Source organism: Mytilus californianus, unplaced genomic scaffold (assembly GCF_021869535.1).
Source record: "Mytilus californianus isolate M0D057914Y unplaced genomic scaffold, xbMytCali1.0.p SCAF_1, whole genome shotgun sequence".
Classification (NCBI taxonomy): Eukaryota; Metazoa; Mollusca; class Bivalvia; order Mytilida; family Mytilidae; genus Mytilus; species Mytilus californianus.
Window position 1 is genome coordinate 131,245,044 of NW_026262581.1, and position 13,252 is coordinate 131,258,295.

At 34.8% G+C, this 13,252-nt stretch overlaps 1 protein-coding gene across 1 annotated transcript; it reads right to left on the bottom strand.

Annotated features, from left to right (window-relative positions):
* Positions 1–5,161: 5,161 nt before the first annotated feature.
* LOC127734398 (SPRY domain-containing SOCS box protein 3-like) lies at positions 5,162–7,435 on the bottom strand. Its single transcript, XM_052244253.1, has one exon. The coding sequence runs from the start codon at positions 7,064–7,066 to the stop codon at positions 6,368–6,370; it is 699 nt and encodes a 232-aa protein (XP_052100213.1). The 5' UTR covers positions 7,067–7,435; the 3' UTR covers positions 5,162–6,367.
* Between the last annotated feature and the right edge of the window lie 5,817 nt (positions 7,436–13,252).

Here is a 13,252-nt window from a genome sequence, read left to right on the forward strand (position 1 = left end):
TTAAATTTCTTTTTTATAGCATGTCTTAGTGCTTCATATATATTTTTTTAGTGTTATACATGTATATGCTAGTCAATGTGTGCTGTTTTATTACTATTTGTTTGCATGTTGCATGCCTTGTTTTGTTTGTTATTGTAAATGTTTTTATATTCAGTGAAAAGCTCATTAGAGCTTATGTTTAAATTTGTTTGTCAAATATGCCGAATCCAAATAACGTATCGTCGTAATCACAATCCCGTCCTCTTTTCCTCGAATGTGACCTACCGAATTAGATGTATCACCGATTTTGTATTCATATGAGCAAAACGACTGGTGCCACATGTGGAGCAGGTTTTGCTTACCCTTCCGGTGCGCCTTAAATCACCCACAGTTTTTGGTGGGGGTTCGTGTTGCTCAGTCTTTAGTTTTCCATGCTGTGTTTTGTGTACTGTTGTTTGTCTTTTCTTTTTTTGACATGACATTGTCAGTTTGTTTTCGGTTTATGAGTTTGAATGTCCGTTTGGTATCTTTCGCCTCTCTTTTGCAGCTTACTGTATTTTAGGATGTTTGTCTTAGATTTTTAATATACTATACCCGACTTAAAAGAGAGACGAAAGATACCAAAGGTAATTTCAAGTAATAAGTCGCACAGCAAAGCCCTACATTTCTCTATATAAAAACCCAACACAGATGCGGATCCAGGATTTTGAAAAGTGGGGTCCCAAACTAGGCAACATTTAGAGTAGGACATATAAAAAGTCTATGCATTAACTAATGTGTAGCTCTATAGCCCCTCTAAATCCGCCCCTGCAACATCAATAATAAAATAATTAACAAAACAACAACAAAAGGGAAAACAACCATCTCGGCATTATTTCCATAAACATTTAATAGGCATGCAGTTTAGCAAGTGATTATAGCTGGTTCAAGTACCATTGTCGTAAAAATCAGTATAGAAGGACTTTTTCGTGGGTAAATATCATGAAAATTACGAATTTGTCGTACTGAAATAATCTAAGAAAACCTTCACAGATTAGCATGGAACCGCTTTTCAGACGGAACGGTTATTTGTTAAATTGATATTTTTTTTTAAACTGTGAGTGTGTAGCTGCTATCTATATTTGTATCACAATTTAATGGTACTATAATCTCAATAACAGTTTTGCAGGAGGAGAAAGAATATAACGGGTGGTGTTGGTGGTCAAGGTATTGTTACTGTTGTAAGCTATGAACAGTTAGTTTAGGGTAAAGGAGACACGATTATAAAGTGTGGTTTATACAAATACATCTGGTTGGGTTAAGCTCAACATTAAATAGAGCAATACCAAATTGAGACTAACTAATAAAATCAACAAAATGAAAGTTACGATCATAGTAAAAAGACAAGCCATGTGAACTCGGTAAACCAAACCGTTGACTTCCTCTACATGAATGAGATTTACCCGCATGAAACCTACATAAAACATTTATGATCAAATGAGGTAAGGCCTAAACATTCCAAAATGAACCAAAATTCATCTCAAAAGCGACTGCTTTAACATAAGTCATTACTGAGGTACAGTACCGTACTGAGCCAAAAAATAAGTCACTCAATGCCGCCTCGTTTAAATAGATAGCTACATAGGGCGCAGCAAAATCAGATCAAATCAAATATTGTTTATTGACATTAGAGTCAAATTATTTGACTATCATCAATTATTAACAAAAATACACGAGAAACACAAAACATGTTGATATAATATAAATACAACACAAAAATACAAAAACATAAAAGTAATACAGATATATATATATATAAATCTAATGACTCGAATGATAAATGATTATATCAAAGCTGGGGTTTTCATTGTAAAACTACAGCATGTTACGATAGGAGCATGTGTTTAAAAAAAGGCAAAGCGATTCGGAAAATCATAGATGTATCTAAGCCATTTTATATTTATGGAAAAGTAAGTCAATCTATCGAAAACAGCCATCGACATCGCAGAAACGTAAATTAACAACATTAAAAGTGTTCAAATCCAAATCAAGATTAGATCAACCCTGGATTTCAACCCTGGATTTCATTTAATATAAAAGGACACCAAAATTTTTACCGCCAGTCCCTTTTGACTCAAATAACAATTTTCATCTTGGAAACTGCATGCAGGAGCTAGGCAGAATATTGACTATTGTTGACAAGAAATTCCGCAAGAATATATGGGGAAGCATTCCCATTTCACTTAAAATTAATTTTCAAATTTCACTTTGGTCGAAGGTCTCAGTTTCACCCCCCCCCCCCCCTTTTTCTCGACATCTAAAAATAGAACAAAGGTTTCGATTCTTTGCGAGAATTAACTTTAATCAATCATTTGATTGGTCAATATTATAAGGAAACATCGTTTCTAAAGATTGACAATGATATACATCAATACCTTATCATAACATTTTTTTTTACGAATGATAAGAATGATAAGGTGCCTTCCAAATGAGAGAGGAGTCTTTGGCCATTAATTAGGAATCTTGCTGTAAATTCAGAAATTATTGCGAAAAATGCGACAGGGTTATAATCGCAATAATTTAAACACGCATTTTGAAAGTTTTTATATGAATTAAACAGGATTTTTCTCAATATCGCAAAAATTAAAACCGCATTTTAGTCTAAAATGACAAAATCGCAATAATAAATGCACGCAATAATTTCTGAATTTACAGTATACTAAAAGTCATTCAACTTTTTTTGGATCTTTTGGTTTTCAGTGCTCTTCAATCTGTTTGCTTTTCAAACTATTTAATTCGAATGCCACTAATGAGTATTGTACATGTGTGGATGAAACGAGCATCGTGTATACTAAAAATTATAAGCACGGTATCTTTGATCGCTTTTTAGGACTATAAAGTATATCATATTTGGTTCATCGGATGATTGTTTTAACTTAAATGGTTCGAATTCTCTATCCTAAAAGTCGCCCTATACAGTTCATTAAGAACTCTAAAGTTTGGTCATGGCTTGATAGTCGAAGAGTGCTCTGTCATCCTAGAGGCTCCCAGTCAGTCCCTTACATGTGCAGCCAGGTCATCTGATAACTACTCGCACTGTTATGGCTGAAAAGTTGTATTCCAAACGGGGAAAAACCTTGTAAGTAATTCAATTTTTATATCGTATTACAATGATTGACATATTGTTGCATCAGACTGTTACATTGTTTTGAATACTTTCGGCGAATATGTAATTTTTCACGGAATCATCCTGTCATGCTTGCAAGTGTTCATTGTTTAATATCTTTTTGTTTGGTTGCTTTCTCTTTGTGTGTGTGTTGTAGGGGGTTTCTTACATCACCAGTTACCCGACAGGCTGTTTTATGGCTTGATGGGTACCTTCCCGGATGCAGGGGGAATCTATGATAATTACCATATGTCATGTGCTAACTTTAGGCATAAACGACCCGATCGTCATGGTGAAAATTTTGTTACCTTTACAGTCGTCGTAAGACCTGTTTCAGAAGAATATGTGTGCTTTCCGGTTGGCCGCAGAGAAATCTCGGACTGTATAAGTATGAACTTGCATTTCTAGACAATCCGACGAACTGAACGACTGACTTGGAGACTCCCTGCGACCTGTAGGTCTAACTAAGTGATGGAAAATGAATTTTAAACTATCATGCCATGTGTTGTAAAATAGATTTTATACATTGAAGCGACGACCATGTGGATGTAAAAGAGGATTTCCATTTGAGAAGCATCAATTCGCTGAATTTGTTAAAAAAAAATCGGTAAGTATGGTCTACATGCAGGCATAATCATACTTGCATTTGTATAGACTTGTTTTATTGTTTGCTTTTTTTTTGTATTTTCTTATTCTTATATTTTGAAGTCCCCGTCGCACCGTACGTCCGTACTTCCCAAAATTAGTTTCCGTTCTCTAACTTTAGTTTGCCTCAACCAAATGTTATTAAACTTATACACAATGCTTATTACCACAAAACACAGATCAAGTTCGAATTTGGTTTGCGTCACTTTTACCGTTCTTGAGTTATGTCCCTTTATAATGCTAGATGCAAGCGGGGGCATCATCTGTGTTCCATGGACACATTCTTCATTTATTTCTGTATATTCTTCATTGGTCAGTAATATTAATTTGTTGGTCGAAACCTCAGTTTCAACACAACGTGTGGTGTAATGCATCAGTTTAAAACATATACGAGCTTTTAACATTATGAATATGGGCCATTGTTTTACGCCATAAGTTTACCAATGTGTCCGGCTAGGTTAACTATGTTAACATGGAAAGATATTCAATATTTTTTTTTATTCTAGAAAATTATGGACCAAATGCAAACATTTCTAGTGTTGGAGGTGTATAGCCTCAAAAAAGTAAATTTGCTGGAAGGACTATCATGCTCACAACACTGTATAGATGAAGATCGCTATATTCTGGTCAAGTCGAATAAATAAGTTACCTGCTATTATAAGTTTAACAATATCAACACTTGGAAGTATAAGCTAGATGACAAATTCACACTAAAAATAACGAGATCAGGCTACAAAACACGGAAAATGTCACCGTCCGTCCAAAACCAGGCCTATGTTTTGTGACTCATTGTTGAAGACAAACAAATAAAAATTACAGTGTTTTTTTATGAATGAAAGGAGATGTTGGTTATAATGAGACAACATGACGACACACTAACCACAATAAATCTTTAATGTCAACATAAGGTCTGCAATAATAGGTAGGTATCTATACCGTCAAGCTCTCAATCCTCTTAACATTGTTAAAGGTTTGTCTCTTGTATACAATTGGGGGCCTCGGGGCCGAGGTCTCTGTAGTTCAACTACTGTATCACTAGCCTGTCAACACCGAGGTTGTGAGTTTTTCTCTATGATATTGGGTGGTAGATGTTACTGTCAACTACATACTGCACAACTTAAGTTCGTATGAAGTGCAGGGCCGGATAAAGCAAATTTTGATGAGGTTTAAACCAGGGAATATTTGCGACACATTGATAAAAAATAAGAGAGAGAGAGGAATTTCGATTCAAAGAACTCCTTATTTGGACCAGCTTATTCCAGAAAGTAATATTGATTACCTGTACGTTTACTTTGCACAGAACAACTTTTGACATATCGTAAACTGAAAAACCTGAAACACGTTGAAATACAGCAATAAGTGTAATGGGTGAAAAACAACAAACATCAGTAATAAGTTTCATATTGTATTACAACATAATAAGTACACAAAATCTTATAAATATAGCAAAATACATTTTCATGTTAAGGTTTCAACATTCGTTCAAATTTAAATCAACTACTTTTTCCTTTTATCGAAAATACAAAATTCACCCGTTTTCAACGAAGAAAAAGGAAATGACAACCTCAAGCATTTGTTCTTTATATTTCCATTTGACCTTTCTTCAAAATTAACCGAAAATTGGAGGAAAACGAAATTTAGAAAAAAAAACATTGGATGTTTGAATACAAAGAAATGAAACAATATCACAGAGGGAAATACTTTGAAAACCGAAATAAAGTAGGATACATGTATCAATGAAGTACAACATGATTTCCATGACAACAATAAATAATCTATAAATATATACATAACCTACTCATGAGATCATGTTGAAAACCTTATAACACAATGAAGAATGAATTTGTTCGTATTGCACTGGGTCCCAGCCCGAGATTCTAGAACATCACACAAAATAATTAGATTACAATAGGATTTCTGTAGATCCGTTCAATAATAAATAAAATCAATCAAACAATCACACATCTCTTCCTGTCAGCGCTTTTATTCATCAATATTCGTTTTCATCTTCAAAACACAGACATACTATGCAACATTTCTATCCGTTCTTAATTTACATACATTCAACCATACATTTTATCTCAGAAAACACACTCACACATACACACGCGCGCACTCCTCACTCGTTCTGATTAAATAAGTTATCACAATGACTAGATTAACTCATCCAAATTGAAATATTAACACATTTCGTATTCAATAATATAAATTAAATAAATTAAAATTACTTAAATGTACAATCACATAAAAAAAATAGTTATGTCTACTATAAATCTGTGTTATGTTCAAACAAAGAAGTCAAATATTTTTATTACTGTATGTGCATGAATTATGCAGCAGCTGGCACGATTAATCGATATAGTTTATAACGGACTTGTCGCTGTGTTGTTCAATACCGTGACTTCTTCTAAATTATGAATAATGTGAACAATTAAATTGGATGAAATTAGAATTGTATTAAGATATAAAAATGAAATTCGAAAATATGAAATTTGAGATTTTCAAGAATTTGCTGATTGCATTGAAAATAAGAATAACCATAAAAAAATAGTTTAAACATAATAGAACTTTTCATCAAATAAAAACATGCTACATTTGTTACCTACATGTACTGTTGTTATAATTTTTCAAGAATCTTTTGATCGTTTTTGGTAGAGGGAGAATGTCAATTTCGTTTTGTCTCTTTACACTGGACAGAATCGTCGCACGGCATCGGTCTTGTAAACTTAAGTACGCTCGACGACGAATTCCTAACGTCATCTCTGTTTTGGCCGCAGTTGACGAAACTAAAGGAAATAAGTCCTCTTCAATATTGTTCAGTCCTGTAAAAGCAACACCGAGACTCACACCGTCCTTGAAATATGTTAAAGTTCCTTCGAACCAATCAAAAAGCATTCCCAAAGTAGTAGCTTGGTTTTCTGTGAAAGGTTTCGTGAATTCTTTACACTGTCCGTTATGCCAAAGAAGTCCTTTATGCGAAAGTCCCCAACTGTGTTCATCTTCTCCTAACATATTAACAAATGAATCTACATGTAATCTAGCACGTCTTGTTCCTATTCCAAACATCATACTGGTTCCAAAGATTCTCTGCGATACCTTGATTTCCCAGTAATGTCTTCCATAATTAAGTGGTACACTGCCTCGGACACCCGCCGTACCATTAGACCAGTTAGGGTGGAAGTGTGCAGTTAAGTATCTTTTTCCTTGTACCTTGACTTCGTGAGATTTATCCTTTTTATTCCAGGTCCATTGTTCCTCGCATCCATCTTGGATGATCTGATGTCGAGTACATACCATCCTCCGGATCAATACTTGTAATGCTAACGTCACGTTAAATCAATACACTCATAATCATAAAATCTCTCTCCCAATAAATCTCAATGTTTATCGTAAATATTGGTTACAAATCGTTTCAGTAGCAAACAACGAACTTAAACCTTCAAGATATCCAAATCGAATGTTTTAAATTTGAACTGTCAAATCCCTCTTATAACAGCGACAGTTGTCATCGACCGTTATATTCCCCGAGTATCACATGTCTATTGTGAACACAAAGAAAATATTCGCTACCATTCAATAATGCCGTTATCATCCCCTGGTTTAATAATCTTAATACAAACAAGCTCTCGCGACGGCCACGTGCGGTGGCCCCGTCAATCGATCCCCGTGATTGGTCTACCGAGACAAAGGGTGGGCTATTGATCGTTAACAGCTGTTCGATTTCCCCTAACTTTTATGATTTGTAACACGCTTTATTATATTCATATCTCGCTATGAATTAATTAAAAATATGAATATAAATAATATTAATTGATTGATAAAATAAAAATGTTAAAAAAAAATAATACAATACAATAAAGAAAAAGAGGAAGAAAGAGAGAGGAAAGGACAACGAATATGAAGAATTAAATAAGCAAATCAAACAATTGTTATGATGGGTTAATTTCTCATAATGTAAAAAGAAATTATGAAACCTCATTTTTTCCCGTGTAGGCTTCAAAATTGATTGTAACAAATGCGTTTAGAATGAAAATATTGTGACTCATTGTGATCGCAAAATTAATGGTTACATTCTCTTCATTTTAAAAGAGTAGATTTATTTTGTAATATATTATGAAAAGAAAGAAAAAAATATGCCTTTATTAAACGTTTACAGAAAAAATAGCGTAGAAAGGAAAAAAATGTAAACAACAATTGTCGTAGTATTTGATTAGATAATATTATCGGGTATGTCAGGAAGTGTCTACTTATCTTATTAATTCTACCCAGCGTGAGAGAAGACATACACCAGATGTGGTTTTCTGGAAAAGGGTAGGGGGTTAAGTGATTTGTCGTAATCCGATATCGTCCTTTCATCTTTAAACATTATGCTTAAAATACCCGATTTCGTGTGTCCCTGTCACACACTTCTGTTAAACAAACACAAAAAATAATTCAGTTAAAATGTGAATTTTTAGCCCCATGCACTCATAAACAGGAGTACAATTTGTTGGGTTCGATGGTATTCACTATGGCTCTAAAAATGTCCCCTAAAGCTTTGCGTCTTCTTCTATCTGTAAGAGCCGGACATCCAGGCCCGATCTGTGCTTCTCGTCAAATAGCGAGCAAGGTTCTCAGGCTAATATATAGAAGTCCCCTTTCTGCAGATAATCAACACATCAAAATTATTCAGATGTTTACCTAAAGTTATTTACATGTTTTTTCTATTAATTATTTTTCAAATATTTTCAGCCAGTTTAAAGGTGTATTTTCTACTCAATTCTGGTTTCCGGGAAATAAAAATTCTGGTTTCCGGGAAATAAAAATAATTTTTCGGTTGTCAGCTATTACCAGAAGTCTACATGTATTAATAACATATTTTTTTTACTAACATCAGTAATCTTTGAAATGTTTTCAAATGTGGAAAACATGAAAATATCAAGCATATGTCTTTGCATAGTGCATAAAGTGTAAATATTAATATAAAAAAAAAACGAATTCCCTTCAAGTGGTATAGTGTGTAGCTGGCATGCGGGAATAAACGGTCTGTTGACAATATTACATGTCCAAGAAAGGTTGATAAATGGTATCTAAAGTGGATTAAATATTAAACACAACAAAATGAATAAATGCTTTTGTAACTTGTCATTAACATATGCAGATATTTCCGACACTTTTTCTTTCATGTCATTTTCACCTGTTTTGTTGACAATATAACAGATGTCATCTGGTCGCGTGCCGCTAACGGGACAAAAGATCCAGGTAGAGTGCTAAATATGGTAAACAGGCGTGACCTGAACGTAACACGTGCGATCGATACAGTTTACCGTTACCGAAAAGAGAATCAATAATGAAGGTATTGTCCGTTACCAATTAGAGGGCACCTGGTCTGTGTTGTATAAGAGAACAAAGGTGACAAAATTAACGTTATATTTATCAAACTTAAAAATCACACAGTGCCGAAAACAAACCAACTGTTAGAAGTGTGTGATTTGTGTAACTGGCAACAGACTTGTTTCTCACGACCTGTACAAACTGATATTTTAAACTTCGAGATTTTATTCATCTCGAAACTGTAAAGTTAATAGTATTACAAGTTAAAGCATTGTTGATGAGTAGAGTTCGCTTTTTTACAAGTGATTTTGAAATATGGGGTATCACATAGGCTATATTTAAAAGACTAAGTGTGCGAGTAAATCAGTATGGGCTGCGAATAGTATTACTAAAAATATATCATGTCCCAGACTCTGCAGTTATGCAGGGATAAAGGGATATTTAAATCGTCGGTTCTAAATTTTAGGGGAATGGGATATCGCGTATACCTTTAAAAAAGGCTTAACGTTTAGAAGTAACCAACGACCGTAATGTTTTGAAATGTTAGTGTTTCCTGGTCAGTTTTTCAGTAGAAATACACAACATAGCTAAGTTATAGTTTGAAGCAAGACCTAAAATGTTCCGTTTGTTTTCTCTGCAGATGACGGTATGATTTCAGAACAGGTAAAGGTAAACCGGGCCGCAAAATGAATCTTAACAAAATACATAAACAAATAAGAAAAATGTGTCGTGCATACAATGCTCAGAAAATCTCTTACTTTCGGCAATTGGTCCAACTTATTGCAAAGAATCAGAAAAAAGCGCGGAAATATAAAAAACCAAATCAAAAGTTACAAATGGCCGTTGTTGGATGTTTTTCTCCTGAACGAGTTGAAACTATAGCAATAAACAAGTAAAAATTACAAATGAAAATTCTAACAGAAAATATTCTCACCTTCCTTGCAGAAAAACTAAAAACAGCTATTTTGATCGCCCTTGCAAAACTTGCATGCAAATGAAATGTTTTGCACATTCTCCGCGATTGATAAGTTTGCATGAAAATGTTCTGACTGAGACAAATGCTGGCAATTCTTCTATCGTTCCCAGGTTCTGGTAAAAAGTTACAATGAAAACAAATCATAGAATAAAAACAAAATTACCATATTTAATCACAGTGATCATTTTTTTCCCCTCAGAAGTTATGACATTTTAATGTCAAATAAAAGGTTGAATTTTGATTTTGATTTGAAGAAAGTTTAAAGTTTGTTCATTCATTTAGTCTGCACATTATAATTTAACAAAATGTCCAGGATAAACTTCGTGGTGAATATAGTGACTTCTAGTAACCACGTGTAGGTCCTAGAATTGCATCGTAAAAAATTAATGTACATGATGGATAAAAGGGAAGGGAAGGATATGTTTCTGAAGGAGAAGGAGAGACACGTTAGTAACAATGGCGCTCATCAGTGATAACAGGCAGATTTCATCTAAAAAATAAAGCTGAGCTTTAACGTGTACGCGGAGTGGTTTTGAGATATGAGAGGTAATATTACCCCGGACAGGCAATTCTCAAAGCTTGTAGCCAAGTTACACACACGGATGGAGTCCAGAGTTAAAAGATTGGAATATAGATGGGTTCAGAAATTTCTAACTGTACTGGGACACAATATCAATACAACTATGTGAATGGGGAATACAAGTAAAAGCTATCGTCAGACAGGTCCTAGCAGATGCGCTTGGACTCTGATCAGTAGTGTCACAAACCCTCGTATGGATCCCATATACTAGTTATTCTGTGCATTTGAAAATGGTTAAAAACTTTAGAAGTATGTAAGGTTGGTGGAATCAGGAGTAAGACAGACAGGTATGCAAACACCGATGACCTAAGTAATGGACACAGAAACGTCCAACCTATGACAAACAATAAGTTTCTCACAGATAGCACACACGGTCCAAAACTGCACATAGCAAAAAAAGCATCCAAGGAAAGAAATACAGATATAGTATTATGACTTGACGGGTGCCACTAGTACTCCCCGTGACCATGAACTGGTTACCCTTCTGGATCACATGGGTTAGTGTTGCTCAATCTTTAGTTTTCTGTATAGTCTTTTGTTATTGTTGTTTTTACGTCGTTTTTCTTTTTTGGCCATGGCGTTGTTTGTTTTTATCGGACTTATGATTTGGCATCTTTTCTACCTTCTAAGAATTATGCCCGAGGAGCACATATACTAGCAGCCATGCTCGGATTTTGAAAAGAGTTGTTGACAACACACACCCAAGAGGCAGCAGACAGTACAAGGAGCCTCCAGCAGAATGATAACACAATTTTGAAAGCCTGGTCGTAAGGAAATCAAGGACAAGAACGGTCTACTAATTCTTGTCGAGATGGATATAGCTGATACCAGAACTCTAGTAATGTATTTCTGCTAATACTTTGAGGAAACCAGCGGTTAAAATCAGATTGGGTAGACTCAAACAAAAGTGTGCAATACAGGCTATACAGGTTGAACTAGAACTATCCACTAAACCGGAGTAATACCCTCTGTATCCTAGATTGACTGACTATGCCTGTGACGGAAATACTGGCTAGACAGGTTGAACTAAAACTAACCACAAACTGGAGTAATAGCCTCCGTATCTTGGATTGATTGCTTATGCCAGTGACGGAATTACAGGCTAGACAGATTGAACAAGAACTATCCACTAGACTGCAGTAATATCCTCCGCATCCTGGATTGACGGAGTATGCCAGTGACGGAAATACAGGCTAGACAGGTTGAACTAGAACTATCCACTAGACTAGAGTAATATCCTCCGCATCCTGGATTGACTGAGTATGCCAGTAACTGAAATACAGGCTGGACAGGTTGAACTAGAACTATCCACTAGACTGGAGTAATATCCTCCGCATCCTGGATTGACTGAGTATGCCAGTGACGGAAATACAGGCTAGACAGGTTGAGCTAAAACTATCCACTAAACTGGAGTAATACCCTCCGCATCCTGGATTGACTGAGTATGTCAGTGACGGAAATATAGGAAATAGAAAAAGTTGATATTGGACGTTTTTAGTGTTATCTTTAATTTTGTCTCGGATGCATGCACATCCTTTATACATGCATATTTGATTATCAGGATATAACAATATACTTAGTTTTATATAAATATAATGAACCATCTTTGAGGAGTTGCAATAAAAAAGTAGGAGCTGGACAGAACTTAAATTTCGCTGCAGATCAGGGTCTAACAATATATATTTTTTCCTGTAAAAACGACAAAATATGCAGGAGTTGCATATATGGTGTTGGACAAGGCTAAACTTTCGAAGGTGAAAGGGGCATGATACCAAGAAAGCTCTATTGATAGGAACATCATACCCACGTGAACATCTGCATTTAAGAATCAAAAAATGTACTACTTTCTAGATACGACAAACCATGCACTATATAGAAGTTGTAATTACTAGTTCGGTTATAAAAAGGATAAAAAATCCTTAAGGCAACAATTCGAAGTACTGACTACTGAGCTGATGATACCCTCGGGAACTGATAGTCCACCAGCAGAGGTATCGACCCGGTAATATTTGCATATCATGATAAATTATTCTACATAGTTTGAAGTGAATCAAACCTATGCGAAAATAACAAGACTGTCGGAACTCTTGGGGAAGAAAATTTCTAAGCTCAAAGACGAATGCTCTAAGAAAACTCAATAGCCTAGAGCATGCTACTAACACGCCAGGCGCGTAGCTACGTTTACGTCAAAACGCCCGGGCGTACACATGAATTTTGAAAAAAAAATTTAATCTTAATAAATTAAAATAATTGGTTAAAAGCACATGAGGCTGGTAATATTATCTTCAATGACGACATTAACTTTTTGAATCAAATGATATAATATTACATATTTATTCATTTTCTGTCAAAGTCTGAATCTACTGTGAATTCTACTCAATTTCCTATTGTTCAAAGCAATTTATTATATACAAAATCTTGTTAACAATGAAAGTGGTGGTGTCTGATAGTCTGAAGCCAAGGAGACAGCATTAAGGATTTAACTAGGTAAAACGTTTATTGTACTATTTTTGCCAAACGACATGTGATATGAAAATAAAATAATTTTGAATTTTGTCTCCTGTAAATGACTGGTCAAACTTGTCACATGTAAAACAACACCTGGAAGATGATT

Excerpts from the sequence above, each read along its gene's own strand:
- LOC127734398 (XM_052244253.1), bottom strand. The coding sequence starts at position 7,066 with ATGGTATGTACTCGACATCAGATCATCCAAGATGGATGCGAGGAACAA.